Raw genomic sequence first — 24,823 nt, forward strand, 5'->3', positions numbered from 1 at the left:
CTGTTTGTAAACATCTTGTTAAAGTTCCAGATTGTCCAGCAGTGTTTGGGTGTGGCTCAGCAGTTGACCATCGACCTATGAACCAGGAGGTCACGGTTTGATTCCCAGTCAGGGCACATGCCCAGGTGGCAGGCTCGATCCCCAGTGGTGGGCTTGCAGGAGGCAGCCGATCCATGATTCTTTCTCATCATTGATATTTTTCTCTCTTCCTCTCCCTTCCTCTCTGACATCAATAAAAACAAGAGTGATCTATATACTAAAGGGCCAGGGTCGTAATGACTGATTAAGACCGAAGGCTCCACCAGACTAGAAGTCAGTCCTGGGTTGCTGTGGCGACCCAGCACTGACTGGGGCTGCTGCGGGTCAGGCTCGGAGAGAGGCCTGCAGAGAGAGGCAGGGTCTCATCCGTAGCCTCTGGGGCAGCCGTTGATCAGAACTTGCTGCTCTTTCTCTCCCGGCCTGGCCAACAGTCGCCTCCATTTCTCTCCAGGCCTCCACTCTGGCTGCTGATCAGCCCCGCTTTTCTGATCAGGCCCCATTGATAGGCCCAGAGACGCTGACTGGCATAGGAACTGACCAATCAGAACCAAATCTGGGTGAATGTAAGGAGCCAATGGCTGCCTAGGAAGCGGAGCTTTTGACGCTGACTGGCATAGAAAAACTGACCAATCAGAACCAAATTGGCCGGCAGAGGAGGGCAGTTGGGGGCGAGATCAGGCCTGCAGGGGAGGGCAGTTAGGGGTGATCATGCAGGCAAAGGCAGTTAGGGGTGATCAGGCCAGCAGGGGAGAGCAGATACGGGCGAGATCAGGCTGGCAGGGCGGGCAGTTGGGAGCTAGATCAGGCCAGCAGGGGAGGGCAGTTAGGGGCGATCAGGCAGGCAGAGAGGGTAGGGGCAATCAGGCAGGCAGGCAGGTGAGTGGTTAGGAGCCAGCGGTCCCAGATGTGAGAGGGGTGTCCGGCCGCTGGTTTAGGTTCAATCCCACAGGGCCTAAACTCATAGGGTCAGACAACCCCCAAGGGGTCCCCGATTGGAGTGGGTGCAGGCTGGGCTGAGGGAACCACCCCCCCTCTGTGCATGAATTTTGTGCACCGGGCCTCTAGTATTTAAATATTTAGGAAAAAGAGTAATAGCGCCCAACAAGGAGAGGGGCACTTCCTGTTCCCAGGGGACGGGGACAAAGTGGTCAGGAGGCTGCTTGTCAGGGAAAGGGCCTTACACTCCCAGAGCAAGAGGCACTGGTGCCAGAGATGGACACACGACGGGCAGAGCACATATCTACGGAAGAGACTTATTTCCCGCTTGAGGCTTGGGATCTGTGGTGTCCTCTGGGGTCCCCCCTTATCATATCATCTTCAGTGAGAAGAGCGGGTCTGCCTGTCGGGTTGGCCAATCCCAGAGCTTCCCACCACCCCTGTGGACCCCAGGCTCTCAGAGCCCCGCTGGGTTCACTCCATGGTTATTGAGACACTAGGCTCTCTCACCAGGGACAGGCGTGTCAGTAAGAAAGGGAAGAGGGAGGAGAAGGCAGAAACACCATTGTAATGAACTCCTGGAGGACTCTTATGTGGTGTGAGTGGATGAGGAGGTGGGTGGATGGGTGACTGGATAGACAGATGGATAAATGTATGTATGTATGTATGGATGGATGGATGGGTGGATGGATGGATGGATGGGTGGATGGGTGGATGGGTGGATGGGTGGATAAATGGATGGATTGAGGGATGGATGATGGATGGGTGGATGGATGGATGGGTGGGTGGATGGGTGGATGGGTGGGTGGGTGGATGGGTGGATGGGTGGGTGGGTGGATGGGTGGATGGGTGGGTGGATGGATGGGTAGATGGGTGGATGGGTGGGTCGGTGGATGGGTGGATGGGTGGGTGGATGGGTGGATGGGTGGATGGGTGGATGGGTGGATGGGTGGATGAGTGGATGGGTGGATGAGTGGATGGATGGATTGATGGGTGGATGGGTGGATGGGTGGGTGGATGGGTGGATGGATGGGTGGATGGGTGGATGGATGGGTGGATGGGTGGGTGGGTGGGTGGGTGGGTGGATGGGTGGGTAGATGGATGGATGGGTGGGTGGATGGGTGGATGGGTGGGTGGGTGGGTGGATGGGTGGATGGATGAATTGAGGGGTGGATGGGTGGGTGGATGGGTGGATGGGTGGATGGGTGGATGGGTGGATGGGTGGATGGATGGATGATGGGTGGATGGGTGGATTGATGGGTGGATGGGTGGATTGATGGGTGGATGGGTGGGCGGATGGGTAGTTGGAGCAAATGAGGGGGAGGAGGGAGGGAGGAAAGGGATAAGGCCCATGTTCACTGCCCAGGAACCTACAGCAACATGCAGCTCCAGGGCTCACGGCCATCAGCTCCAGGCGACAGGAGGCGCCGTGAGCAGCGGAGGGAGAGGCAGGGGCAGAGCATGAGACAAAGGCTCCGTTCTTCTGGGACAGCAGGGAGCCTGCGCTGACTCAGGGGGAGCCAGCCCCTCGGGGAACCCTAGTTCTGGGGCCGTGGGCTCTGCGATTCTGGGGCTGCAGGTTCCATGGCCCACGCTGCCAAGGCCTGAGGCTCTGTGCCCAGCCCTCCTGCAGGTCCCCACTTCAGAGGACAAGCTCACACCTGGGGGTTCCCTCCTTGTCCCCCAGCCCGAGCCCCAGCGCCTCTCAGGGCCACCGCCAGCGAAGCTGAGCACCAGGCCATGCGGGCTCTGTGGAGGGTCCCAGGGCTGGGCCTGGGGCTGGTGTGGCAGGGACCCCGGGCGGCTGGTCTCAGGGCATCACCTGCCCGGCCTGGGAACTGGCTTGTTTCTCTTGGCCTGAGGAACCCAGGGCTCCGCTGGGCATTCCCAGGGATAGGCTGTGCCCCGAGGCAGGGAAGGGCTGCGTGTGACCAGGGAACGGGCTGCGCCCTGAGGCAGGGAAGGGCTGCGTGTGACCGCTCCAGCATCCTGGAGGTTGGCTCTGGACAAGGGCTAAGGTCCCAGGGGAGAGCTAGGCCCTAGGAGCAGGTGACAGGGGCCTTGTCTAGGCCTGAGGCCCTATGTGCAAAAGGTGCCTCTGGCTCCCACTCCCTGGCTGGTTGCCCCTGGCCAGGCCCGCCTCTCCGTGTACCTGGGGCCCGTGTGGGACGGGGAGGGACGGAGCAGGACCCAGGGAGACACTGCACTGACTCTCGGGTGTGGCCGGGCCCTGCCGAGAAGGGGATGGGGGACACAGGAAGGGGAGCCGCCCAGGCCTGTGCCGCTCTGCCCGATGCCAACATTCTGCGGGCACCGCCCAGCCTGGGAACAGGGCTGCCTCCAGGGCTGGGTGAGAGGGCGCGGGTTCTGGAAAGCGGTGACTTTCTCTGGCAGGCGAGGGGTGGGGCAAGGGTGAGGGGAAGGCGTGCCTGATGCTGCCCCAGTCCTGGGGACCTCATTCCTGACCAGTAAAGCGTGCTGGAAGGGGGCCAGTGTAAGGGGTCATGACAGCTCCTCTGTCCCCTGCCTCCTGCCTCCTGCCTTCGAGAGCAGAGCCGGTCACCACCACCTGCAGGAAGCCCTCCCTGACTGCACGGTCTCAATGACTCCAGATGTGTGAGAGCTCGTGCCATCGGAATCACCCACTTCCTCCCACAAGTCAACTGTGTCTGGGGCTGTTGTTGACCCGACTGTGACGAAGGCCCCAGGACGGCAGCCCCGGCCCCGTGCCCGTGGGCAGCTCTGTCAGGGACAAAGGCTCCTCTCACGAGCCAGACCCAGCTGCTGCCTCTGCTCAGGTGCCTCAGGCCCAGACCTCTCTCCTCCCGATGTCCTGGACCTGGGGTTCCGCCAGGTCCCCCAACCAGTTATTCCAGCAGCTTCCATGAGTCACACCCCCCTCCCCGCCAGTCAGCACCCCGTCACCAAGCCCTGTGCCCTGCTTCCCAGGCCCCGGGCATGCTCGCCCGCCCGCATGGCGGTGCCCCATGAGTGCGGGGAGGCCTCAGAACTCAGGGTGACTCTCTGGGGGAGGACATGGGGACCCCCATGTGACCAGCCTGTCCAGCGAGACCCCAGCTGCCCGGACTAAGCCCTCGGGAGCCAGGCCCGGCGGCACCGCACCAGCCCCGCACCTCGGGCAGGTCCACCCTGTGACCGCACAGAGCGCTCCGGTCGGCCGCCCCCTCGCCTCCGCACTGTGATGCGGCCCTGACTTTACTGCGTGGCACAGGGGCTGGCTCTGCCGCCGGGAGGAAGGGCGGGGGTCTGGAGCCCAGCTCTGAGCAGCCTGCGCCCACGGGCCCCCAGGAGCCTCAGGCTGCCCTCTCCGACCCCCTGCTGGCGCGTCCATCAGGCTGATGGGCTGCGTTGGGGCAAGGTGGGGGGGGCTGAGCTGCCTGGGCCACCCCCTCGCGTCAGCGGGGCCCACGCACACCCCCCGCAGGTCTGCCTGGAGCCGAGGGCCACAGGGCACCTGCAGGCCCCTAGTCACCTGGCCGGGCTCCCCTCTGAGCACATCCAGCAGCCACGCCCCAATGCCCGCCCTGCCCCCACCCCGTCTGCCATCTCAGCAGGACACTAGGCTTCCCTCAGGTCCTTCCCAGGCTCTGCCTGGGCTGCCCAGTGGCCCTGAGCCCAACCCCAGAAGGCAGGGCCAGCACCCCTCCTGCCTCTGGGCCATGGGCACAGCTCTGGGCACCGCAGGCACCTGCACAGACCCTGGCCGTGACCCTGAGGGTGGAGAACCAGGGAGGCGGTGGGAGGTGAGGACAAGGTGCTCCAGGGCTGGACAGAGGGCTGGACAGGGCGCTGCAGGGCCAGTGAGGCAGGCACAGACCCCGGCCGGGGGAGGGGCAGGCGCGCGGCCGTGGTGTGGCTGCGGGAGGGGTAAGTCCCGCGGCCTGGCTGGCTGCCCACCCTGCCCCTCCCACAGCCTCTGTCCCAGTTATAAGGCCTCCGGAGAGGAGGGGCCCCACTGCTCCCCAAGACGCGCCATGAAGACAGTCCTGCTGCTGCTCATCGTCCTGGCTGCGGCCGTGGGCCCAGGTGCGGGCAGGTGGCGGGGCTGGGGCGGGAGCCTGGAGTTGTGGAGCCTGAGGCTCACAGAATCCCGAGATGGTGGGGGTGCTGGACTCAGAATTTATTTGTTATTAATTTTAAAAATATTTTTATTGATGTCAGAGAGGGAGGGACAGGGAGAGAGATAGAAACATCCATGATGAGAGAGAATCACGGATGGGCTGCCTCCTGCACACCCCCCATGGGGGATGGAGCCCGCAACCCGGGCCTGTGCCCTGACCAGGAATGGAACCGTGACCTCCTGGTTCATAGGTCGGCGCTCAACCCCTGAGCCACGCCGGCCGGGCTGGACTCAGAATTTAAAACCAGCCCCATCTCCACGGCTCAGACTGACAGCATCGGGAATCAGAGAAGGCAGATGGCCTCTTGGGACCGGCCCCCTGACGGGCAGTGACACGGCCAGCCGCCTGGAGATGCCTCCCCCATCTGGCCCTTCACGGTCCTCCCAGGACAGCCCTTCTCCCCACAGGCTCCTGTGGCCCTGGCTCAGCCTTAGGTCCAGCACCTGCCCCTGGGGACAGCCCTGGGGCGGGATGAGTGAGTCGGGGCGCTGAGGCCGGGAAGCCAGTCTCCAGTGCACCCCCTACTGGCCACTTCTCAGTTCCGCCCGACCTGCCAGCCCAGGGCCCGGGCCCTACAGACTGGGGTGCCACTCCCTCCTGCTGAGGCTGGTGCAGGACAGGCCCTGCAGGTCCTGGGGACCCCACGGGGCTGGCCTCGGGCCACGGTGGCAGATGGCTCTGTCCAGAGGGGCCTTTCCAGTGGTGAGCCCAGGGCTTGGAGGTCCCTGAAGGGTCTCCCCGGCCCTGGCTGAGACCCTGCAAACCCTCCCTCCCCCCAGCCCAGGCTCTCCACTGCCACGTGTGCACCGGCTCCACCAACTGTAAGAAGCCACAGAGCTGCCAGGCCAGCGCGCGCTACTGCCGGACCCTGACCAGGGGTGAGTGTCCCTGCTGCCCTGGGTGGGGGACCATGTCTGGGTGGGGGACCGTGCCTGGGTGGGGGACCATCCATGGGTGGGGGACCGTCCCCGGGTGGGGGACCGTCCCTGGGTGGGGGACTGTGCCTGGGTGGGGGACCGTCCCCAGGTGGGGGACCGTCCCTGGGTGGAGGACCATGACTGGGTGGGGGACCGTCCCTGGGTGGGGGACCATGCCTGGGTGGGGGACCGTCCTGGGGATGTCGGGGCGCCGTGGATGCATGCTGGGTGGGGCGTGGGGCTCAGAGGCGGCCAGGCCTGACCACACTTGCCCTTCCCAGTGGAGCCTCTGTCGGGGAACCTGGTGGAGAAGGACTGCGTGGAGACGTGCACGCCCACCAACACCCGGCCCGGCCAGGTCACCAGCGGCACGGTGACCTGGTGCTGCCACAACGACCTGTGCAACGAGAGGCTCCAGAACGGCGCGCCCGGCCGCCCCCTGCTCGCCAGCACCGCCCTGGGCCTGGGGCTGGCCCTGGGCCTCCTGGCCCTCACCTTGGCCCCCCGCCTGTGAGCCCCGGGCCAGCCTCCCTTCCGTTCCCAGGCGCTCCCACGGCCCCCCACCCGTGACGGGGGTCCGGGCCCTGGGCTGGCAGCTTCCTCAGAGGCTCCGGGCCAGGTCCTGTGGCATGAGCGCCGCCCTCCCACCATGAGAGCCCAGGGCCCTGGCAGGGGAGGGCATTCGGACCCCTCTGACTTCTCGTCCACTCTGCTTGGTTCCCATTAATTTTTCTACTCAAAACTCCATCGGAATAAATGCTTGAAACCCGTGTGATTGTCTGTGCTGTTCCAGGGGTGGGGGGAGGCCACACAGGACCTCAAGGCCTGGGCCAAGCATGGCTGCACTTGAAATGCCACCGTCACCCCCTATCCTCGGAGGGGCAGGGCCCTCCCCAGACACCTGCTCTAACCCCCAGAAGAGAAGGGGCGCTCCTGGGAGGCCGAGGGCAGAGCACAGGGCAGAGGGAAGGCAGGCCCTCCCACAGGGGTTCAGGGAGGAGGGGCCGCCCCTCACACACACCCTCACCTGGAACGTCCTGGGACCCCCCAGCTCTGCTGCGCCTGGAGCTGTGCCGACACTGACGGCCTCGCCGGGGCCAAGGTAACCCCGTTATTTGGGTCAGTCCCTGCAGGTGAGCCCTGCAGCCCCATTGGCCACCTCAACCTGGATGGAGAGAGGCGGGAGGAGAGGAGCTGTGTGCCAACAGACCACAGCCTCTGGGGGCCTGGCTCTGGGCTTGCTGCCTGGGTTCTGGGCCCGCTGCCTGGGTTCTGAGCCCCACAGCCCAGGTTCTGGGCCTGCTGCCTGGGTTCTAGGCCCACTGCCTGGGTTCTGGGCTTGCTGCCTGGGTTCTGGGCTCGCTGCCTGGGTTCTGGGCTCACTGCCTGGGTTCTGGGCCCACTGCCCGGGCTCTGAGCCCCACAGCCCAGGTTCTGGGTCCGCTTCCTGGGTTCTGGGCTTGCTGCCTGGTTCTGGGCTCGCTGTCTGGGTTTTGGGCCTGCTGCCTGGGTTCTGGGCCTATTGCCTGGTTCTGGGCCCGCTGTCTGGGTTTTGGGCCTGCTGCCTGGGTTCTGGGCCTGTTGCCTGGTTCTGGGCCCGCTGCCTGGTTCTCTCACGGGGAGCCCCCTCAGGGCTGCAGAATGGACAGACAGACAGAGGGTGTGCCCCATCCACAGAGTGTGGTTGCTATAGGATCAGGGGCAGCCACGTGGGCCCCAGGAGGCACCAGCACACTCCAGGGAGGACCAGCCGCCCCTGAGGGTAGAGCGCCGTCTATGGCCTGGCAGGACTCCAGGCTGAAGGCCACAGGCTGCAGGTGACCTTCCAGGGACAACTTCAAGTGCAAGAACAGGCATGGCTCCCAGCCCATCACAGCCCTCCACCCTCCAGCCTCCCAGGGTCCCCATCCCACCTCCACCCTCCTGGCTGGGGTCTATGACCCCCCTGGGCAGCCCCCCCTTCACCAGCCTAGACCCAGCCTGAACCCCAGCCTGACTCTGACCAGGTCCCATCTCAAAGGGAGGAACGGGTTCCTCGGACCGGTGACTGGACGGAGAGGCTGGCCACAGGGTCACTTTCTTATGTTTTTTTCAAAAAATATATTTTTATTGATTTCAGAGAGGAAGGGAGAGAGAGAAACATCCATGATGAGAGAGAATCATGGATCGCTGACTCCTGGGAATGGAGCCCGCAACCCGGGCCTGTGCCCTGACCAGGAATCGAACCCTGACCTTCTGCTTCCTGGGTTGACGCCAACCCGGAGCCGTGCCGGCCCGGCTGTTTTAATGTTGGCGGCTGTGCACATGAGGGTGCTGGTCTGCCGGTGCTGTTCCTGGGACGTCTGTCTGGCTTAGGGTCGGAGTGCTATTGGTCTCCTCAGCTGCTGGATGGGACTGTATGAAATCGCTATCACCCTTTTTTTAAAGTGTTTTGTAGATTCACTGGTGTGTTCTTCGTGGGGAGATTTTAAAACACAATTTCAAAGTCTTCAAAAGAGAGGGATAATCCGTTCATACACAGGTGGGCAAAAGCAGGCTTACAGTTGCGCGTTGGGAAAAGAACGCAACCACTGACACGGGTTCATGCGGGCGCCAACGCTGCGCGGGCTCCTGGCCCCGCCGCCCGCCCACCCGATCCTCCTCGGTGAGCACTGCCAGCTCTGCCTCTGAAGGGCTCTGCCCCGTCACCGGGCGCAGCGCGGATCGGGGTGCGGCTGACAGTGTCCCTGACGCTCCTCGTCACGCCAGGGTGACCTGTCACGCTGTCCTTTCTCGTCCCCGATGCCTTCGATTTGTCGCGTCTCTTCTTTCCCATCAACCTGGCGTGCGGGTTAAAAACCTGACCATATTCTCAGAGAATCAGCTTTTGGTTTGATTGATCTTCTCTACTGTGTTTTTGTTGTTTGTCGGTTGATTATTTTTTGTTAATCCTCACCCGAGGCTAATTTTTTCATTTATTTTTTAGAGAGAGTAGAAGGATGGAGGGAGGGGGAAAGGGAGGAGGAGGAGGAGGAGGAGGAGGAGGAGGAGGAGGAGGAGGAGGAGGAGGAGGAGGAGAGAGAGAGAGAGAGAGAGAGAGAGAGAGAGAGAGAGAGAGAGAGAGAGAGAGAGAGAGAGAAACATCTATGTGAGAGAGACACCCTGATTGGTTGCCTCCCGCATGCGCCCGGACCAGGCCCGGGATCACACCTGCAACCCAGGTACGTGCCCTTGACCCTTTGATCAACAGGCGATGCTCTAACCACTAAGCAGACCAGTCAGGGCTTCTTTTTTTTTTAAAAAAAATATATTTTATTGATTTTTTACAGAGAGAAAGGGAGAGAGATAGAGAGTTAGAAACATCAATGAGAGAGAAACATCGATCAGCTGCCTCCTGCACATCTCCCACCGGGGATGTGCCCGCAACCCAGGTACATGCCCTTGACCGGAATCGAACCTGGGACCCTTCAGTCTGCAGGCCGACGCTCTATCCACTGAGCCAAACCGGTTTCGGCAAGGGCTTCTTTATTGTCTTTATTTTATTGATTTTTTTGTGCTCTCTTTTATTATTTCTTGATTTGCCTACTTTGGGTTTGATTTGCCTTTTTTGTTCTAGTTTCAGGAGTTGAACCATTGTGTTGGGACTGAGAATAATGAAAAGGAGCCTTACTAAAATGTAGCCTGGAGGCCAGAAGGGGGCGCTCTCACCCCGGACACGCGTGTCAATCACGGGAGGACTCGTCAACCGGAAAGAATCCTCAGTCACTGGTCCAGCAGGAAAGATGCGCCTGGCATCTTCCCAGCCAACCGCCCATGAAGGCCTGCGGGGGCGGGGGCGGGGGCGGGGGGAGAGGGAGGGGGCGGGCTGGAGGAGGCTAATGAGGGGAAAAGAGGACGTGAGTAATACTTTCAACAAGGAAGATGAAAAAACCCCACAAAAACCAAAGTAGGTAAACTTAGACTTATCTAGAAAAAAAGAAAAGAAAAGAAAGAAAAGAAACCGTCCACCCCACAACTCAGCCAGTGACGAGCCGCGAGCTCTCGCCTTTCCCCCAGGGACTTTTGTGCGGAAAAATCCCTCCCAACTCCCTCCTTTTTCTCCATAAAAGACGATTCCTCTCCTGTGTCATGGACGCCCCATGGCTTTTGCTATAGCTTGCTTGTCCGGAATAAACCCATTTTCACGGCGAATTGTTTTATTTTTAAGGTCAACAATTTTTTTCTCTAATCCAGTGGTTCTCAGCCTCGGCTGCACATGAGAATCACCCGGGAATCTTTTTAAAGTCCTGATTTCTGGGCCTCATCCTCCGGAAATTCTGTTTCTTTGTTACTAATGTTGTGGCCCCGCCCCATCACATGCGCGCTAACCGAGACCCCGGCCAGGGCCTGTGTTTTATTTCTCACATTAAAAAAAACACGAAACTTTTGGGGCCCGTGAAAATCTTAAATTTTGCCTAAAATAGAACAGAAGCTAAACGTTAGTAAAGTTATAGCAAAAACACTATTCAATAGGGATCCTGCCCGGTGGGAGGGCCTCCCGGCTGCTCTTACACTTTGCGCGCTGGGACCCGGGGTGGGACTGAGCCCCGAGAGGCTGGGTCACGAGCCGGGGTCACACAGCAGGCGAGGCGGCTGCAGGAAGGAGGGGCAGGGCGGCGGGTGGGGGCGCTCAGGGCGCGGTGTGACCCCCCGCATGCGGCAGCGGAAGGAGAGGGAGGGGCCAGACCCCGGGAGATGGCCCGTGACGTGTCGGGGCGCAGGACGTGCGTCTGAGGGTCGCGTGGATGTCACTGCGGGGCCGCTGCGTCTGTGGGAGCGGCCAGACCCCGGGAGATGGCCCGTGACGTGTCGGGGCGCAGGACGTGCGTCTGAGGGTCGCGTGGATGTCACTGCGGGGCCGCTGCGTCTGTGGGAGCGGCCGGCTGTCCCGGTGCCGCAGCGTCCTGACGCTGGGCTGGGGTCCGAGTGCCCGCGGGGCCAGCGGGGCGGTGGTGCCCGCAGAGCCGGGCTGGGGGCGGGGCCGACGGCGAGTCCGTGCGGGTGTCGGGCGGGCTGGGGGCGGGGCCTGCAGAGCCGGGGCGGGGCCGACGGCGAGTCCGTGCGGGTGTCGGGCGGGCTGGGGGCGGGGCCTGCAGAGCCGGGGCGGGGCCGACGGCGAGTCCGTGCGGGTGAAGGGCGGGCTGGGGGCGGGGCCTGCAGAGCCGGGGCGGGGCCGACGGCGAGTCCGTGCGGGTGTCGGGCGGGCTGGGGGCGGGGCCTGCAGAGCCGGGGCGGGGCCGACGGCGAGTCCGTGCGGGTGAAGGGCGGGCTGGGGGCGGGGCTGCGGGAGCCCACGCGCGGCGGGCGGGCGCAGAGGCGGCGTGGACCTCCCCGGCGCACGGACGCGCGCACTCGGCCGAGGCGGCGAGCGGCGGTGAGGGCTGAAGGTCACGGCGGAGGGCGCCCGACACCCACCCGCTGGGCCCTGCGCCTGGGGGGCGGGTCTGCGAGGGGCGGGCGGGGCAGGGCCGTGGGCATCCGCGGGTGACGCCCCACAAGTAGGTCGGGAGCCGGGGTGGCTGTTCCCGGGGGCTGGGACGGGGAGTCTGCTTCGGGGCCCTGGGGCGGGGCCGGAGCCCGAATACCGCCGCGGGGGGAGGGGAAGCGCTGTCCCGACCCCCCCACACCCAGGCCTTCCCAGAAGGGGGGCGTCTCCCGCCCGGCGTCCCCCCCCCCCCCCCCCGGAATGCGGCCGGGCCAGAGGCTTCCGCAGCGGCAGGGACGCCGGCCTGAGAGCCAGGGCGGGCGCTGGGGGTCCTCCTGGAGAGGGGACCCCCCGGGCCTGCAGAGTATCAGGAACTGGGGGACACGCAGGGTTACCCCGGGAACAGACGAGAAAGGAAGGGGGCACGGAGGAGGAGCTGCCCTGGCCAGTCACCCTGCACCCAGGGCCTGGGTGGGGAGAGGGCTGCCTGCCAAGCTCCCAGCAGCCCCTGCGTGGACACCCCTGGGGAGCATGTGGGTTGGGCCTGGCATTCAGGGCCCCTCCGCCTCCCTCCCCTGCCCACCCCCTCGCGCCTGCACAGGTCCCACCCCTGCTCCACTCATCCCTGACGCCTCCTCCAGGAGGCCTTCCCTGACACCCGGCTGAGCTGGGCGCCTCCTCTGCCCGCTGGCAGCCCGCCCAGGTGCCCATCCTTGCCCCCTTTGTGCAGCGCTGCGGTGCCACCAGCGGACCAGCAGCTCCGGAGGACAGGGGGCTGTCTGGCCCCCTCTGTGCCCCCCCAGCCCCGCCTGAGTGGACTCGAGGGCCGGCTGCTGTCCACGCCCCAGGCCCACTCTGCCCTCTGGCCCCAGCCATGGCGCCCCTGCTCGCCCTGTTCCTGGTGGCCCTGGTGGGCCTGCCTCTGGGTAAGATGGAGGGAGGGACGGACGCTGTGGGAGGGGCTGGAAGTGGGGAGGGAGGCCCTGGGAAGGTGGTGGGACTGGGGGTCTGATGGGCCTGAGGAGGGCTTCTCCCTGTCTGTGACTGCACCCCCCACCCCCGCCCCCAGCCCAGGCCCTGGACTGCCACGTGTGTGCCTACAACGGGGAGAACTGCTTCAACCCCATGCGCTGCCCGTCCATGGTCACCTATTGCATGACCACACGCACCTGTGAGTCAGGAAGGCCCCGGCCCCTCCTGGGGACGCTGAGTGGGAGGCTCCCGGGTGTGGGGGAGTCTGAGGGGGTGCCCCACCGTCCTTTCTGGGAGCCTCCAGCTGAGGGACCCTGCTCGGATGGCCCTGCCTGCTGGGGTGGGGCAGCCCGGGGTCGCGGCCCCTCTCGGGTCAGCCCGCCTCCCGCCCTCCAGACTTCACCCCGACCAAGATGAAGGTGAGCAAGTCGTGTGTGCCCAGCTGCTTCGAGACCGTGTACGACGGCTACTCCAAGCACGCCTCCACCACCGTCTGCTGCCAGTATGACCTCTGCAACGGCGCCGGCCTCGCCGCCGCGGGGACCCCGGCCCTGGTCCCCGTGCTCCTGGCCGCCCTCTGGGGTCTGCTCTGAACCCCTGCCTGCCCCTCTCCGAGGAGCCATCAAGGACGAAGCTCGGAGAGGCACACGCCACCCGCTCACCTTGCCCCTTGCCGCTCGCCGCCCCCCAGCCACGCCCAGGACTGTCTGCGAGGCCCCGGGCCCCCTGAGCTCCCCCCACCTTCGGGCCTCACTCCCCGGCCACGGCCTGTCCACGTCGGCCACGGCCTGTCCACGTCAAAAGGCGGGTGCGGGCCTGGCTCTCTGGAGGCGTCTGGCCGGGTGGGAGAGCTCGGCCCTCCGTCCCAGGATGGGGCGCCCAGCCATGCGAGCTGTGTATGGGGTCCTCGGTGGGCCCCCCTTCCTCGCAGCCCTGGAGTGAGGGCCCTTGGAGGAGGGCCTCGGTCCCCAGCTGTCCAGGGAGGGTGTCAGCTTGGGGTCAGCCAGGACGAGGGCTCAAGGTCTGGGGTTGGGGGGGGAGATTACTCAGTGCTGCTCTCACTAAATGTAACGCCTAGCACAGTGTCTGCAGATGCAGCTGTAACGCAGCTGTAAAGGGGGAGCTTGCCGGGAACCACGGGGTACGCTCAGCCACCTGCGAACAGGAAACCCGCCCGGAACTGACCAAATAGTGGGCCCAGGCGCCGGCCAAGCCTTCCCCGGGAGCCGGGAGCCGGGGCTAGATGAGCCCACCTCCTTCCCTTGTAAGCAAATAAAGCTCCCAGACAACCAGGCCGGTTCTCCAACAGAGCGGCCAAGCGGCGGGAGCCTTGAGTTCCGTAACGTGGGGGGCGGGGGGGGGGGGGCTGCCAGGCAAGGTTATATTTGGCGGCGCCCACAGCTGACTCCAGGGCTATTTTGGGCCGGGAGAGCAAGGAGATAAGCGAAGGGCCGCTCCAGTCTGGTTTTCAGGCTCCATGGAGACACGGGCCTTATGAGAGGCCTGAGCTCTGATCCCACTGGGAGGGATGAGTGCAACCAGGGCGGACAGCCTGGGGGAGGGGGCTCGGCTCCTCACGGGGAGCTGGGCAGGGCGGGCTGGGTTGATGGGAGGAGAGGAGGCCCCAGAATCGCGCTCCCGCACCGCACCCTCCCTCGGGGTGACTGCGTCCCTCCGCAGCCCGGCCTGGCCCGCAGTGGGATCCCTGCCTTGACCCCCAAGGCCCCGCTGGCCAGTCTGAGGGTCGAGGGTCCCGTGGGCCCGACTCTGCCCCGAAGGGCGGGAACTCTGTCCATCACTGAGTGAGACAGAGCCCCCTCCCCGCCCCTGAGCCTGGGGCATCTGCTATGGCAGGTGTGGGTGGGGTGGGCGAAGGCTGGAAGGGCCCCAGCAGGGGGTGCAGGTGCGGAGGCCACTCTGAGCTGTGGGCATCCACTGCCCTGATGGTTCCCCAGAGGAACCGGGGCCTTGGGTGCTGTGTGGCCCTCCTGGGAGGGAAGGTGGGGCGGTGGTGATGGGGAGGGGGGCGGGGAAAGAAGCCCCAACGACAAGGAGCCCCCCTGGCCCGCCTCCCCGGGGAAGTGCACGGACTAGAAGGTGCTCATGGCATCCTGATTCCGTGATCCCAGCAACCTAAGTGCCTCGTCCAGAGGTGCTGGTCCCTGGGGACACAGCCAGGCCGGGGTCCATCCGGAATGACGTGGAAGGGGTTCAGCAGCTGCCTTGGGGGAGCCTCTGTGCACTACTGGGCGCCCCAGGGGACACCTCCCACCTACAGCCCAGAGACCACCCACAGGCGGGGGAGGCCATGTGGGCAGATGGAGCAACCCTGATCCTGGTCACACCCTGACCCTGGTCACACGCTGAGCCCTGACCCTGGTCACACTGAGCCCTGATCCTGGTCACACCCTGACCCTGGTCACACTGAGCCCTGACCCTGGTCACACTCAGCCCTGACCCTGGTCACACTCTGAGCCCTGACCCTTGTCACACTCAGCCCTGACCCTGGTCACACGCTGAGCCCTGACCCTGGTCACACTAAACCCTGACCCTGGTCACACCCTGAGCCCTGACCCTGGTCACACCCTGACCCTGGTCACACTCAGCCCTGACCCTGGTCACACTCAGCCCTGACCCTGGTCACACACTGGTGGGCCCCAGGAAGGGCGAGGCCTCTTGGCAGGCAGGCAGCCTCAACTGCGCCAGCCCAGGTCCTCCTGGGCGACCCCCTCCCACCTAAGCAGGAACTGAACTTCGCAGGGAAGGTCAGCCCAGGCCTCCCAGGGGCTCGGCAGAAACTCTAAGAGGGATGCCTGCCCCCCTTCGGGCCAAGTGTGTGCCCGGGCAGGTGTGTGCTCCCGTGGAAAGCAGGGCGGAGCCCCCGGGTCTGAGGACAGGCAGGCCGTGGGCTGGGCGGGACCAAGAGGCATGAGGGTGTGAGGCGGTGGAGTCTAATCCGCCAGCTCCCTGCCCCAGTGCCGGTGCAGCTCCGAGGTGGCCCACCGCTGCCGGGGCCTCAGTCCCACATCTGGGCACAGGCTGAGGGCGGTACCCGGAGCTGCAGTGCTGAGACCTGGGTGCCCACCCTCGGGCCCACCCGGCGCCCATGAGACAGGCCCTCCCAGTCGAGGACATGGGACCCACCGGAAGCGGGGAGAGGGGGCAACCAGGACAAGACAGACTTTCAACCCGGGGGAAGGGCACCTCTGTGGTGTGAGAGAGAGAGGGGTGCAGATTTGGAGTTGGTGGGTGCAGTGAGCCCCGAGGGGGTCTGGGCACAGCCCCGCAAGACCCTGGCCTTGACCCCTCTGCCAGAGGCCCCAGCGCTGCGTCTACAACCCACCCCGGGTTTGCCCTGGCCTCTGGGTGAAGTGGGGGTGACAGGGTCACAGGCAGGCACACCCTGGAAGGCTGAGGTGCAGGCACCCAGGTGTGTGTGCCTGTGTGCACACGTGTGCGTATATGCACGTGTGTGCCTGTGTGTGCGCACACGCTTGTGTGGTGGGAAGCAGTGGCTGGAGCCACACTACATCGTCAGACCCCAGTGCCCCTCTCCTGCCTGACCTCGGCCCAGGGACTCCCATCTATCTCCCAGCCTGGGGAGGGGGCGGGGGCTGAGGGGCAGCCATTGGAGGTCAAGGTGGATGTAAGGTTTGGCGGCCCCAAGGTGACCCTGGCTCCCCCCCTCCCCCCTCCGGCCAGGACCTCTGTTGATCCGTGTTCCCCTTTGTCTCTGGAGCCCACAGACACTCTGTGGCCAGTTGCCCAGGCAGCAGCCTGCCCAGTCACCCAACCTGCCCCTCCCCGCCCCGTGACCCCCTCAGAGGAGCTGGGAGGGGGGCCCTAGCACCCGGGGCGTGGCGGGTGGGACTTGGGCCCAGAGTCACAGACCAGGGATCTGCCCTGGAGCTGGAAGTGGGCAGCAGGCAGGGGGTGCCCGGAGGTGGGAGTGGGGGTGGGAAGCCCCCTGCGCTCTCTGGGCAGCCTGGGGCGGGGCGGGGGGGCGGGGCTTCCAGGCACAGGTGTTTCCTGGTAGAGGAGGGAGAAGGACCCAGACGCTAAGGGGGGGTCACCAGGGCGGGAGGTGGAGGAATGAGGAAGGGGCAGGAGGGAGGGCCGGGCGGGGCGGCTCTCGCACCTAATCCGCCCGACCGGTCTGGGCTGTGCTGGTGCCCATCCCCGCGGGCAGGCCCAGGACGAGCGCAGTGGCCAGTGGCGGTGCGGGACTGGACCATGCGGGGGACGCGGTTGGCGCTGGTGGCGCTGGTGCTGGCGTCGTCCTGCGGTCGGCTCGGTGAGAGGCGGGATGGCCGGGGGGGGGGGGGGGGGGCAGGGGAGGAAGAAAGCGAGTGCGGGGGTGTGTGTGTGTGTGTGCCCGCGCGGTGCCTGCTCTGAGTGGCTCAGTTGGTTGAGCGTCGCGACAGGTCGCCTGTTTGATTCCCGTCAGGGTGGGCGCGGAAGGGGGCCGATCTCTGCTTCTCTCTCATCTCCGTCCCCCTCCCTCTAACATGTCCTCCAGTGAGGAAGGAAGGAAGGAAGGGAGGAAGGAGGGAGGAGAAGAGAGGAGGGAGGGGGAGGCTGAGGAGAGTGGTGTCCCCCGGTGGGAGGAGATGGAGGGCGCGGGGCAGCCTGGAGGGGCTGAGGGTGAGGAGAGTGTGCAGTGAGGGTGCTAGGGTCACGGGCAGAGGCCCTGGGTGCCCACCAGGGGGCTGCCCTTCCCGGGGACCCTCAGCAGGGTGTGGGCCAGACCAGGGAGTTGCTGGGGGCAGCAGAGGACGGACAGAGAGGGTGGGCACCTGAGAAAACAGCTGAGGGGACAGCCCAGCCCCTCGGGCTCCCACATCCAACTGCACGAGGAGCTGGGTCTGAGCCAGATGACATGGTTCTGCCCATTTCTCAGAGGGGGAAACTGAGGCTAGCCAGAGGAACTCAGCGAGCCCAGTGCGGGTGAGAAGCCTGTGACCTCACTGGGTCAGTGGGCTCCGGGGCAGGGGTGGGGCAGGTAGCAGGGAAGGGGAGCGGCCGGGCCCCACCCCTGCATCGTGCACCTGACCGGCCTGGGTCCCTGCCTGGCCCGTTCTCCCCCCCATCCCCCGCCCGACAGACACCAGTGCCGCCAGGACACCGCCAGGGCTGCCTTGTCCCCGCCCCGGGGCACAGGCTGCCTCAGGGTTCCCCATTTTCACTGGGCAACTGGGCCCTGGGGGGCATCGGCGGGGCCTGCCTGACTCGCCCTTGTCACCACCCCAGCCGTGGCCCTGAAATGCTTCACCTGCCAGGAGCCCTCGGGGGTGTTCAGCTGCGTCCTCATCGCCACCTGCAAGGCCAACGAAACCATGTGCAAGACCACACTCTACTCCCGGGAGATCGGTCAGTGCCTGGGCGGGCGGGCAGGCTGTGCCGGGGTCAGCGCAGCCTCCCCGGCGAGGACCCCTGTGTGGTGGCCGTGTGCTGGCACAGTGGGCACTCCACTGGTGCTGGTGGGAGGACAGGGGGCCAGGTCACAGAGGGAGGGAGACAGGGTGGTGACCTGTGGTGGGTCCTGCCGGAGGTGCGAGGCCAGCCTGACGCGGGTGCCCCCGCCCACAGTGTACCCCTTCCTGGGGGACGTCACGGTGACCAAGTCCTGCGCCAGCAAGTGTGTGCCCTCGGACGTGGACGGCATCGGCCTGACACGGCCAGTGTCCTGCTGTAACACTGATCTGTGCAATGTGGACGTGGGCGCGGCGGGCAGGGCACCCACCCCCCACGGCCCCTGTGACCTGGCCCTGGCCCTGGCCCTCACGCTGGCCTCCCTCCTGAGCCTCCCCCTCTAGTGCCCCCCCACCCCCCCACCCCCCGCCTGGCCGGAATGCCCTTGAAGAAGCTCGCCCACCTGCACCAGGCCTCCTGGTCTCCTTCTGGGGCGTCTCCACCTGCGTCTCGGGCCGTCACCTGAAGCCTGTGCCCCCCTCTGCCCCCACCTACTGCTCTCTCCTCATCACACCAGTCACATCACATCACGGCCTCCCCACCGCCCCCCCTGGGAGCGAGGATGGTCACCAGGCCGGGGCACGCACAGACCTCTGGGGCTTGGCTGCTGGCTGGGGGCGGGGGTCGGAGATGGGACCCCAGGTGCAGGGGGAACACCGCACCCACCAGTGCTAGGTCAGGGTGGCTTCTCGGAGGAGGAGGCAGCAGGGCAAGGCCTTCCACGACGGAGAGGTTGGGTGGAGGGGGCGCCAGGCCAGGAGGAAGGGCCAGGCCGGCCAGCAGTGACCCAGGACCAGGCACGGCTCCGGGAAGCACCCACTGTCACTCACCCGGCCCACGGCCAGGCCCATGACGAGGTCCCCCTGTGGCAGGGGGTGCTGAGAGGTGTGGGGGAGCCCCTGAGTGTCCACGCCCCCTTCTCCAGGACCCACTCCCAGTGTCCAGGGAAACCCAGGCTCCAGTGCAGAGGGACCTTCACTTCACCTTGGACTTGGGCGGGCACCAACCCCCAGAGCACCCCCAGAGGGCTGCCCTGTCTAGACTGGCAACCTGCGCGCACGCGTGTGTGCGTGCGGGGCTGTGTGCCTCCCACCGGGAGCGCCCTCCCTGCCACACGTGGCCGGCCAGGCGGTTTGATTTGCGGGACCCTCTCTCCTTTTGCAAACATGCCCTCCTTGTCTCCTGGCATCTCTCCCGGTCCCACACATTGCCCAGCCCACGGCCCGGCCCCTGCTGTCCGCAGGCCGCCAGGGGAGGTGAGGAGCCAGGCTTGGCCCCAGGCGGCAAACCACCAGCCGCCCCGCACCCAGCTGGATGCCAGTTGCAAACCCAGCTCTCCAGCCGCCATCCTGTCCCGGGCCCAGAGCCAGGCCCTCCTGGGCAGGTCAGAGCAGGGACGCGGCCCCTCCCCGCCCAGGGGCCCAAGGACAGCCTTACACTCATCACAACTCTCCCTCCCCCACCGGAGCCGGGCACAGCCTCCCGCGCACCCTGGGGGCCACGGGACTTGACCCTGGGACCAAACTGGACACCTGAGCCTGGCGCCCGGACACGGGCCAGCAAGGTCTGGGGGTGACAAAGCCGGAGCCGGGGCCACTCCTTCCTGCCCTCGGCCCCGCGTTCTGTGGACCGGGGCCAGTCCTGCCCCGCCAGCCGGTCCCCCCCATGGCGCCCCCTCCCCGTTCACAGGAATCCAACAAGCCGGGACGCCCCCCCAACACACCCGGGAGTGCCCGCTGCTTCGGGGTGGGGGTGGGGTTGGCGCTTCCAAATGAGGACCTCACCCAGACACTCACACCGAAGACCCTTTAATCTCGGGTCCTTTAGCAGAACACACATTGCAGCTTCCCAGCGGCTATAAGGCGACCGTGTGCGCGTGAGGCATGAGGCGGGCTGTGCTCCTGGCTTCAAGGCGGGGGTGGGGGCCTCCCAGACTGGGTGGCGAGGCCCGGCTCTGGGCTCCAGCTGCCTGGCCCGCCCGTGCGCTCGGGGGGGGGGGGGGGGGGGGGGGGGCAGCGCCACACACACAGGTGGCGGCAGTCACGCATCCTGGGCCCTGACCCGTATCCCGGGCCGGGCTTTCTTGCTTGTTGGTTTCAGCCAGTTCCTGCCTCTCTCCAGCTGAGGCATTAGGCTGGGGGGGGGGGGGGGGGGCGCGTGGGCTTGGCCACACCCAGCAGGTGGGTGGCTCCATTGGGGAGCCCCGAGGGCAGCTCCGGGCCAGGCCACTGGGGTGGAACCGAGAAGACCCCTCCCAGCCCCGGCCCATCAGGGAGGCGGCCCCTCCCAGGAAGAAGGGGAGATGGGCAGCAGAACAGGGTGCGAGGCAAGGCCAGCCAGTGGTAGGGCCAGAGAGGGCAGGGCCCCACCCGTGGGCACACAGCACACCCCAATGGGACCAAGGAATGCAGACAGTGAGGGCGGGTGCAGAGGGCACCCCCCAGCTTCAGGAAGCTCGCCACCTGCACAGAAGCCCCACCCCCTCTGACCCGCTAGACTCCGCCGCGGCCTGCCACCCCCTCACCTGCAGCCCGAGGGAGGGAGGGACGGGCCTGAGATGCTGGCGGCCCCTCAGGTGCCCGAATTGGGCCCCCCTCCCCCACCATCTCCGACTGTGGGCTCGGAGCTCAGTGCGGCTCCAGGTGCTCCCTGAGCTCTGAGCGATCTCTGGACTCGGGCCCATGGAAGCTTGGCACCCCCCAACCCAGTCCCAACGCCCAGGACCCTGGGCCTCCCTCTTCACTCACCGCCTCCACCCGCGGGACAGAGATAGGTCAGGGCGCCTAGGTCACCCCATCCCATGCTCAGTGGGGAGGCTCTCAGAGGGGCGTCAATTATGGGGGTGGGGGGAGGGCCGAGCGAGTGAAGGGGGCTGGGCTGGTCACAGGCTACCTCAGCTTGGAGAGCCCGGGCTGCCTCCCCATTCTGCAGTGTCTGCCTCCTGGCAGGCGGGGACGGGCGGGTGACTGCCTAGGTAGTGGCTGGCGGGCAGGGATGGTCACTGGTCCTTGACAACGTCGCTGAGCCCGCTCTCGGCCCGGAGCAGCCGGCTGCTGGCCTCGTTGTAGGCGATCCAGTGCTGCAGGTCCTCCGGCAGCTCCGGCGGCTCCACCTGCAGGGGGAGGGGGAGGGGGAGCGGGAGAGGTGAGGCTGGCTCCCTGAGCTCTCAGCTGCCATGGCGACCAGCAGGGGTGCAGGGAGGACCAGCCTGGCCAGGTGCTGCCGCCACCCCTCCAGGCCCAGGTGTCTCCTCCCGCTCCCAGGTACCCCCCCCCCCCCCCCCCGTCCTGGGCCCTCAGTGGCTAAACCTCTCCCATCCTCGCCAGGCCTGCGTCCCCAGGGCCTGCCTGAGCCCTCCGTGTGTCCCCAAAATCAGGTCAAAACCTCTGAGGCCAGCTGGCCAGAGAGGTGACAGGAGATGGGGAGCCAGAGGCCTTCGGAGGCAGAGCAGGGGCTGGAGGGCGGAGGGACCGGGGGAGCACCCCCAAGGGCTTGTCTTGAGCCCCCCTCTTTCTTGAGGGCGCCATCAAGGGCTGAGCTTGTCCTCCGACCCCCCCCCCCCCCCCCCGCTCACTGCTGAGTTCCCTCCCGCCCCACCGGCCCGTTATTGTGCTGGGGTGGTGGGCCAGATGGGGGTCAGAGGCCGTGCTGACTGGCTTTGGGAGCTCCCAGGGGTGAGGCGAGGCCCCAGGGACATGCCACCATCTCAGAGCACCCAGAGGCCCAGCCTCCCCTGCAGACGGGGAGCTGCCGTGTCAGCACAAGTCGGGCTCGGGCTCTCGGGAGCCGCTGTCCCCCAAGGCCCCGCCACCCCACGCCAGCCTTCAGCAGGCAGGACTCCTGGGCCCTGGGCTTGGCCCGCCCCACACTAAACCCAAGGCTCCCCCTAGGGCTCCCGGGGCTCAGGCTGGAGAGCAGGCACCCCCCGCCATGCTTGGCCCTCCTGTCCCTGGCTGGTGCCCTCGGCACGTGCCTGCGTGCTGTGCTGTTGGCCGCCCACCTCTCGTGGGGACCACCCCCACCAGCTCAGTGCCCTCCAGCCAGGCCTGACCGCATCACAGCGTCCCTTGCAGGGCAGCGGCCAGACTCCCCTCCTCTGCCTTCCGCTCCCAGCTCTCAGCCCAGGAACCTACAGCCTTGCTGGCCACCCCCTGCCGGCTTCCTGACACCTGAAGGGACACACAGGACATCTCTGCCCCTGAGGGGCTGGGGGAGACCCAGGCCCTCAGGTTGTGCTCCTGGGGCTCGCTGTGCAGCCTTGGGCAGTTACCATCCCTCTCTGGGCCTGCTTCCCCATCTCTGATGTGGGGAGACGCTGACCAGGAAGGTGAGGCCGAGTCCCACCCTCCTGTTCTCAGAGGGCAGCGCCCTGCCTGAGGGCACCGTGGGTGGGGACAGGCCCGGCGTGGGCACGGGAGCTCCAGGCCTTTTCGGGAACCCGCCTGCAGCCGGAGTCTGCCCTTGCCAACCTCGAGGCGGCAGCACCCTGGCCGTCCCCAGGGCCTAGTTGCCAGGCTGCCAGGCGGCTGGGGGGTGGAGGGAGGGCTGCGCTGTGCCGGGAGGAGCTGGCCGCTGGCCCTGGGGAGGGACCCTGAGCCCCAGGCCGCACTGCGGCTTCTTCTCTCCAACTGGACACACCGAGGCCTGCAGCTCTCCAGGGCTCCGTCACCAGTGCCAGTCCCAGGGGGCGGCGACCCAGCCCTCAGCTCTGAGCTCCTGAGGGGGTCTCAGAACTCCCAGCAACTTCCGCTCACTGACACCCCTCCCCACACACACTATGCTCAGAACCAAGGACCAGAGAGGGCGGCTCCACACTCCAAGACACACAGCAGAGCCTGGGAGAGGACTGGAGGCCTGAGGGGTCAGGCCAGGAAGTGGCAGGAGGGGCAAGCACAGTCTGGGTATGGAGTGGATTCGGGACCGTGGGAGCCCCAGGAAGAACGGCATCAGTGAAGGAGGCTCTGGGCCCAAAGGGAAGGTCGGTGCGCTGCCGGGCGGGCACCCAGAGGGAAGGGGTCTCACCGGGGGCGGGGCAAGGACCGGGACGCGCCGGGAGGGGGGCTCACCCTGCGCTTGCACAGGTGCTGCACCACGCGCTCCGGCGAGGCGCCCAGCACGTGCTGGCGGGAGCGCAGCAGCGCGCACACGAAGCCGTCGCGCAGGCTGACGAAGCGCGCCTCAAGGTAGAAGGCGCGGTCGTCCCAGCCCAGCAGGCGGGTGCGCACCTCGAAGGGCTCCAGCAGGCGCAGCGAGCGGCGGTAGCGCGCGCACGAGGCGGCCAGCACGGCGCGCGCCCCGAGCGTGCGCAGCGCCCCGAGCACCCCGCAGCGGGCCAGGTGCGCGGCGCGCGCCACGTCGGCCTCGCGCAGGTAGCGCGCGTTGTTCATGTGCAGCAGCAGGTCCAGGTCCGAGGGCAGCACGCGGCCCGCGTAGCGCTGCTCGGCCAGCAGGTCCCGGACGCGCGGCTGCAGGAGGCGCGCGCGCAGCACGGCGCACGGGACGCGCAGCAGGTACCACCCGTCCAGCAGCGCGAAGTAGGCGAGCGCCAAGGCCAGCAGCGCCACGACCAGCTGCAGCATCGCGACGGAGCCGCCGGGCCAGGGCCACCGGTGCGCGCTGCGCCGCCACCCGCGCCCGCCAGCCCCGGAACCGGCGAGCGCCGCGCGCGGCCGGAGCGAACCACCGCGCGAAGCCGGCTGAGGGGGGGACGCGCCCGAGGCCGCGGGTGCTGCAGGCAGGAACCCCGCCCCTCGCAGCCGGCACCCCCGTGTCCTCAGTGGTCCCTTCCGCCCCGCCGCCGGCGCGGTTATTGCTTTCCGGGAGGGTGGGGCGCCGAGGCGCGCGCGGAGCACCACAGCGGCACCTGGCGGCCGCGCTCCGCGTGGCGGGCTGGATCGCGGACCGTCGCCCGCAGGGTCCCCGCCTGGCCAGGTGCGCGGGTGTCCCGTTGGCCCCCGAGATTCGGCCCCTGATTGGAGGGGAGTCAAAGGGCCCAGCGCTTCCCCGGCCCAGGCCGCGGGACTTCGCCAGAGAAATAGGCACAGTCAGCCCCCAGGCGCTCGTTGGAGACTCTGCTGGAAGCCGACCTTCCTAGGCTCCTGAGCCTCGGGGGGCTCCCCACTTCCGCAGGGCGACACCCCCAAAGCATAAGCGGTGGATTTAGGGCACATCACAGTCTGACCCCAATGCACCTTTCAGTCCCAGCCTGTAGCCTCGTTACTCCTGCCCACCCACATTCACCCCAACCCCCCAAAGATCCTGACACCCCAACTTTATTCCCAGGCATTCCCACCCTGTGCCCCTTTAGAAACTGGAGCAGATCACGCCTGGGGGGGGGGGGCAGGAGGCGGGGACGCTCATGACTCAGCAATGGGCTCAGGGCATCGCACTTGGGACTCAGCCAGCGGCTCCCCGGCCTCTCCCTCCGCTGCCAGGCTGGGGAGGGGAGCGGAGAAGCGCAGGCCCCTGGGCTCTCAAGTCTCGGTGTTGGCAGTGACCCGGAGGGCGCCCCTCAGTCTGCGCTGGATCCTGGGCTTGGAGCTCCTGGTGCTTGCTGTCGGCCGCTCTGAGAAGCTCCAGGGCGGCAGGGCTCTCAGCCGCCCTCTCCAAGGAGCAGCTTCCCCGGGCGGCCCACCCCGCGGCCCCACGCGAGCCGGGCGGCTGTGCACACCTCGGACCTGGAAGCCCTGGGGTGGAGTATCTGAACCAAGATGGAGGAAGCAGGGATCCGAGCCCCCAGTGCCGCCAGCCCTGTGCTCAGCCGCCACAGAACCCGGCCGACGCCTGGCAGCCTTGGGGGCCATTGTCGTGACCCATTTTCCAGAAGGAAAGCTGAGGCTCTGATCGGGTGAGTGACCGCCTGGGACCCTGGGCCAGGAGAGCCTGAGCCAGGCCTGGGGTCC

General features: G+C 66.5%; 4 protein-coding genes across 6 annotated transcripts; 3 read left to right on the forward strand and 1 right to left on the reverse strand.

The window, feature by feature from the left end:
* The first annotated feature begins 4,902 nt into the window (after nt 1-4,902).
* LY6D (lymphocyte antigen 6 family member D) lies at nt 4,903-6,804 on the forward strand. The gene is made up of 3 exons (XM_036337571.1): nt 4,903-5,022; nt 5,897-5,995; nt 6,316-6,804. Exons 1-3 carry the CDS (start codon nt 4,971-4,973, stop codon nt 6,546-6,548), a joined length of 384 nt encoding a protein of 127 aa, XP_036193464.1. The 5' UTR covers nt 4,903-4,970; the 3' UTR covers nt 6,549-6,804.
* A 4,495-nt stretch (nt 6,805-11,299) lies between these two features.
* LOC118670626 (ly-6/neurotoxin-like protein 1) lies at nt 11,300-13,742 on the forward strand. 3 transcript variants are annotated; one of them, XM_036337736.1, is made up of 4 exons: nt 11,300-11,426; nt 12,208-12,403; nt 12,547-12,648; nt 12,846-13,742. In XM_036337736.1, exons 2-4 carry the CDS (start codon nt 12,352-12,354, stop codon nt 13,040-13,042), a joined length of 351 nt encoding a protein of 116 aa, XP_036193629.1. In that variant the 5' UTR covers nt 11,300-11,426; nt 12,208-12,351; the 3' UTR covers nt 13,043-13,742. The 3 variants fall into 3 exon arrangements, with proteins under 3 accessions (XP_036193629.1, XP_036193631.1, XP_036193630.1); XM_036337738.1 differs by having other exon boundaries at nt 11,325-11,426; nt 12,119-12,403; XM_036337737.1 differs by having other exon boundaries at nt 11,413-11,550.
* A 2,806-nt stretch (nt 13,743-16,548) lies between these two features.
* Nucleotides 16,549-18,329, forward strand: LOC118670558 (ly6/PLAUR domain-containing protein 2-like). Its single transcript, XM_036337573.1, has 3 exons — nt 16,549-16,743; nt 17,700-17,819; nt 18,039-18,329. Exons 1-3 carry the CDS (start codon nt 16,683-16,685, stop codon nt 18,263-18,265), a joined length of 408 nt encoding a protein of 135 aa, XP_036193466.1. The 5' UTR covers nt 16,549-16,682; the 3' UTR covers nt 18,266-18,329.
* Nucleotides 18,330-19,712: 1,383 nt separating this feature from the next.
* On the reverse strand, nt 19,713-24,072 carry THEM6 (thioesterase superfamily member 6). Its single transcript, XM_036337572.1, has 2 exons — nt 22,988-24,072; nt 19,713-21,033 (listed from the first exon to the last, which is right to left on the reverse strand). Exons 1-2 carry the CDS (start codon nt 23,498-23,500, stop codon nt 20,920-20,922), a joined length of 627 nt encoding a protein of 208 aa, XP_036193465.1. The 5' UTR covers nt 23,501-24,072; the 3' UTR covers nt 19,713-20,919.
* Nucleotides 24,073-24,823: the final 751 nt, after the last annotated feature.

The sequence above is a fragment of the Myotis myotis genome, unplaced genomic scaffold (assembly GCF_014108235.1).
Source record: "Myotis myotis isolate mMyoMyo1 unplaced genomic scaffold, mMyoMyo1.p scaffold_m19_p_16, whole genome shotgun sequence".
Classification (NCBI taxonomy): Eukaryota; Metazoa; Chordata; class Mammalia; order Chiroptera; family Vespertilionidae; genus Myotis; species Myotis myotis.

Bases quoted from the DNA above. Each gene is read 5' to 3' on its own strand.
- LY6D (XM_036337571.1), top strand. From the start codon at position 4,971: ATGAAGACAGTCCTGCTGCTGCTCATCGTCCTGGCTGCGGCCGTGGGC. The intron at 5,023-5,896 runs GTGCGGGCAGGT...CCCTCCCCCCAG, and splicing joins GGCTGCGGCCGTGGGCCCAG to CCCAGGCTCTCCACTGCCAC. The intron at 5,996-6,315 runs GTGAGTGTCCCT...TGCCCTTCCCAG, and splicing joins CTGCCGGACCCTGACCAGGG to TGGAGCCTCTGTCGGGGAAC.
- LOC118670626 (XM_036337736.1), top strand. From the start codon at position 12,352: ATGGCGCCCCTGCTCGCCCTGTTCCTGGTGGCCCTGGTGGGCCTGCCT. The intron at 12,404-12,546 runs GTAAGATGGAGG...CCCCGCCCCCAG, and splicing joins CCTGGTGGGCCTGCCTCTGG to CCCAGGCCCTGGACTGCCAC. The intron at 12,649-12,845 runs GTGAGTCAGGAA...CCCGCCCTCCAG, and splicing joins TTGCATGACCACACGCACCT to ACTTCACCCCGACCAAGATG.
- LOC118670558 (XM_036337573.1), top strand. From the start codon at position 16,683: ATGCGGGGGACGCGGTTGGCGCTGGTGGCGCTGGTGCTGGCGTCGTCC. The intron at 16,744-17,699 runs GTGAGAGGCGGG...TCACCACCCCAG, and splicing joins GTCGTCCTGCGGTCGGCTCG to CCGTGGCCCTGAAATGCTTC. The intron at 17,820-18,038 runs GTCAGTGCCTGG...CCCCGCCCACAG, and splicing joins ACTCTACTCCCGGGAGATCG to TGTACCCCTTCCTGGGGGAC.
- THEM6 (XM_036337572.1), bottom strand. From the start codon at position 23,500: ATGCTGCAGCTGGTCGTGGCGCTGCTGGCCTTGGCGCTCGCCTACTTC. The intron at 21,034-22,987 runs GTGAGCCCCCCT...CTCCCCCTGCAG, and splicing joins AGCACCTGTGCAAGCGCAGG to GTGGAGCCGCCGGAGCTGCC.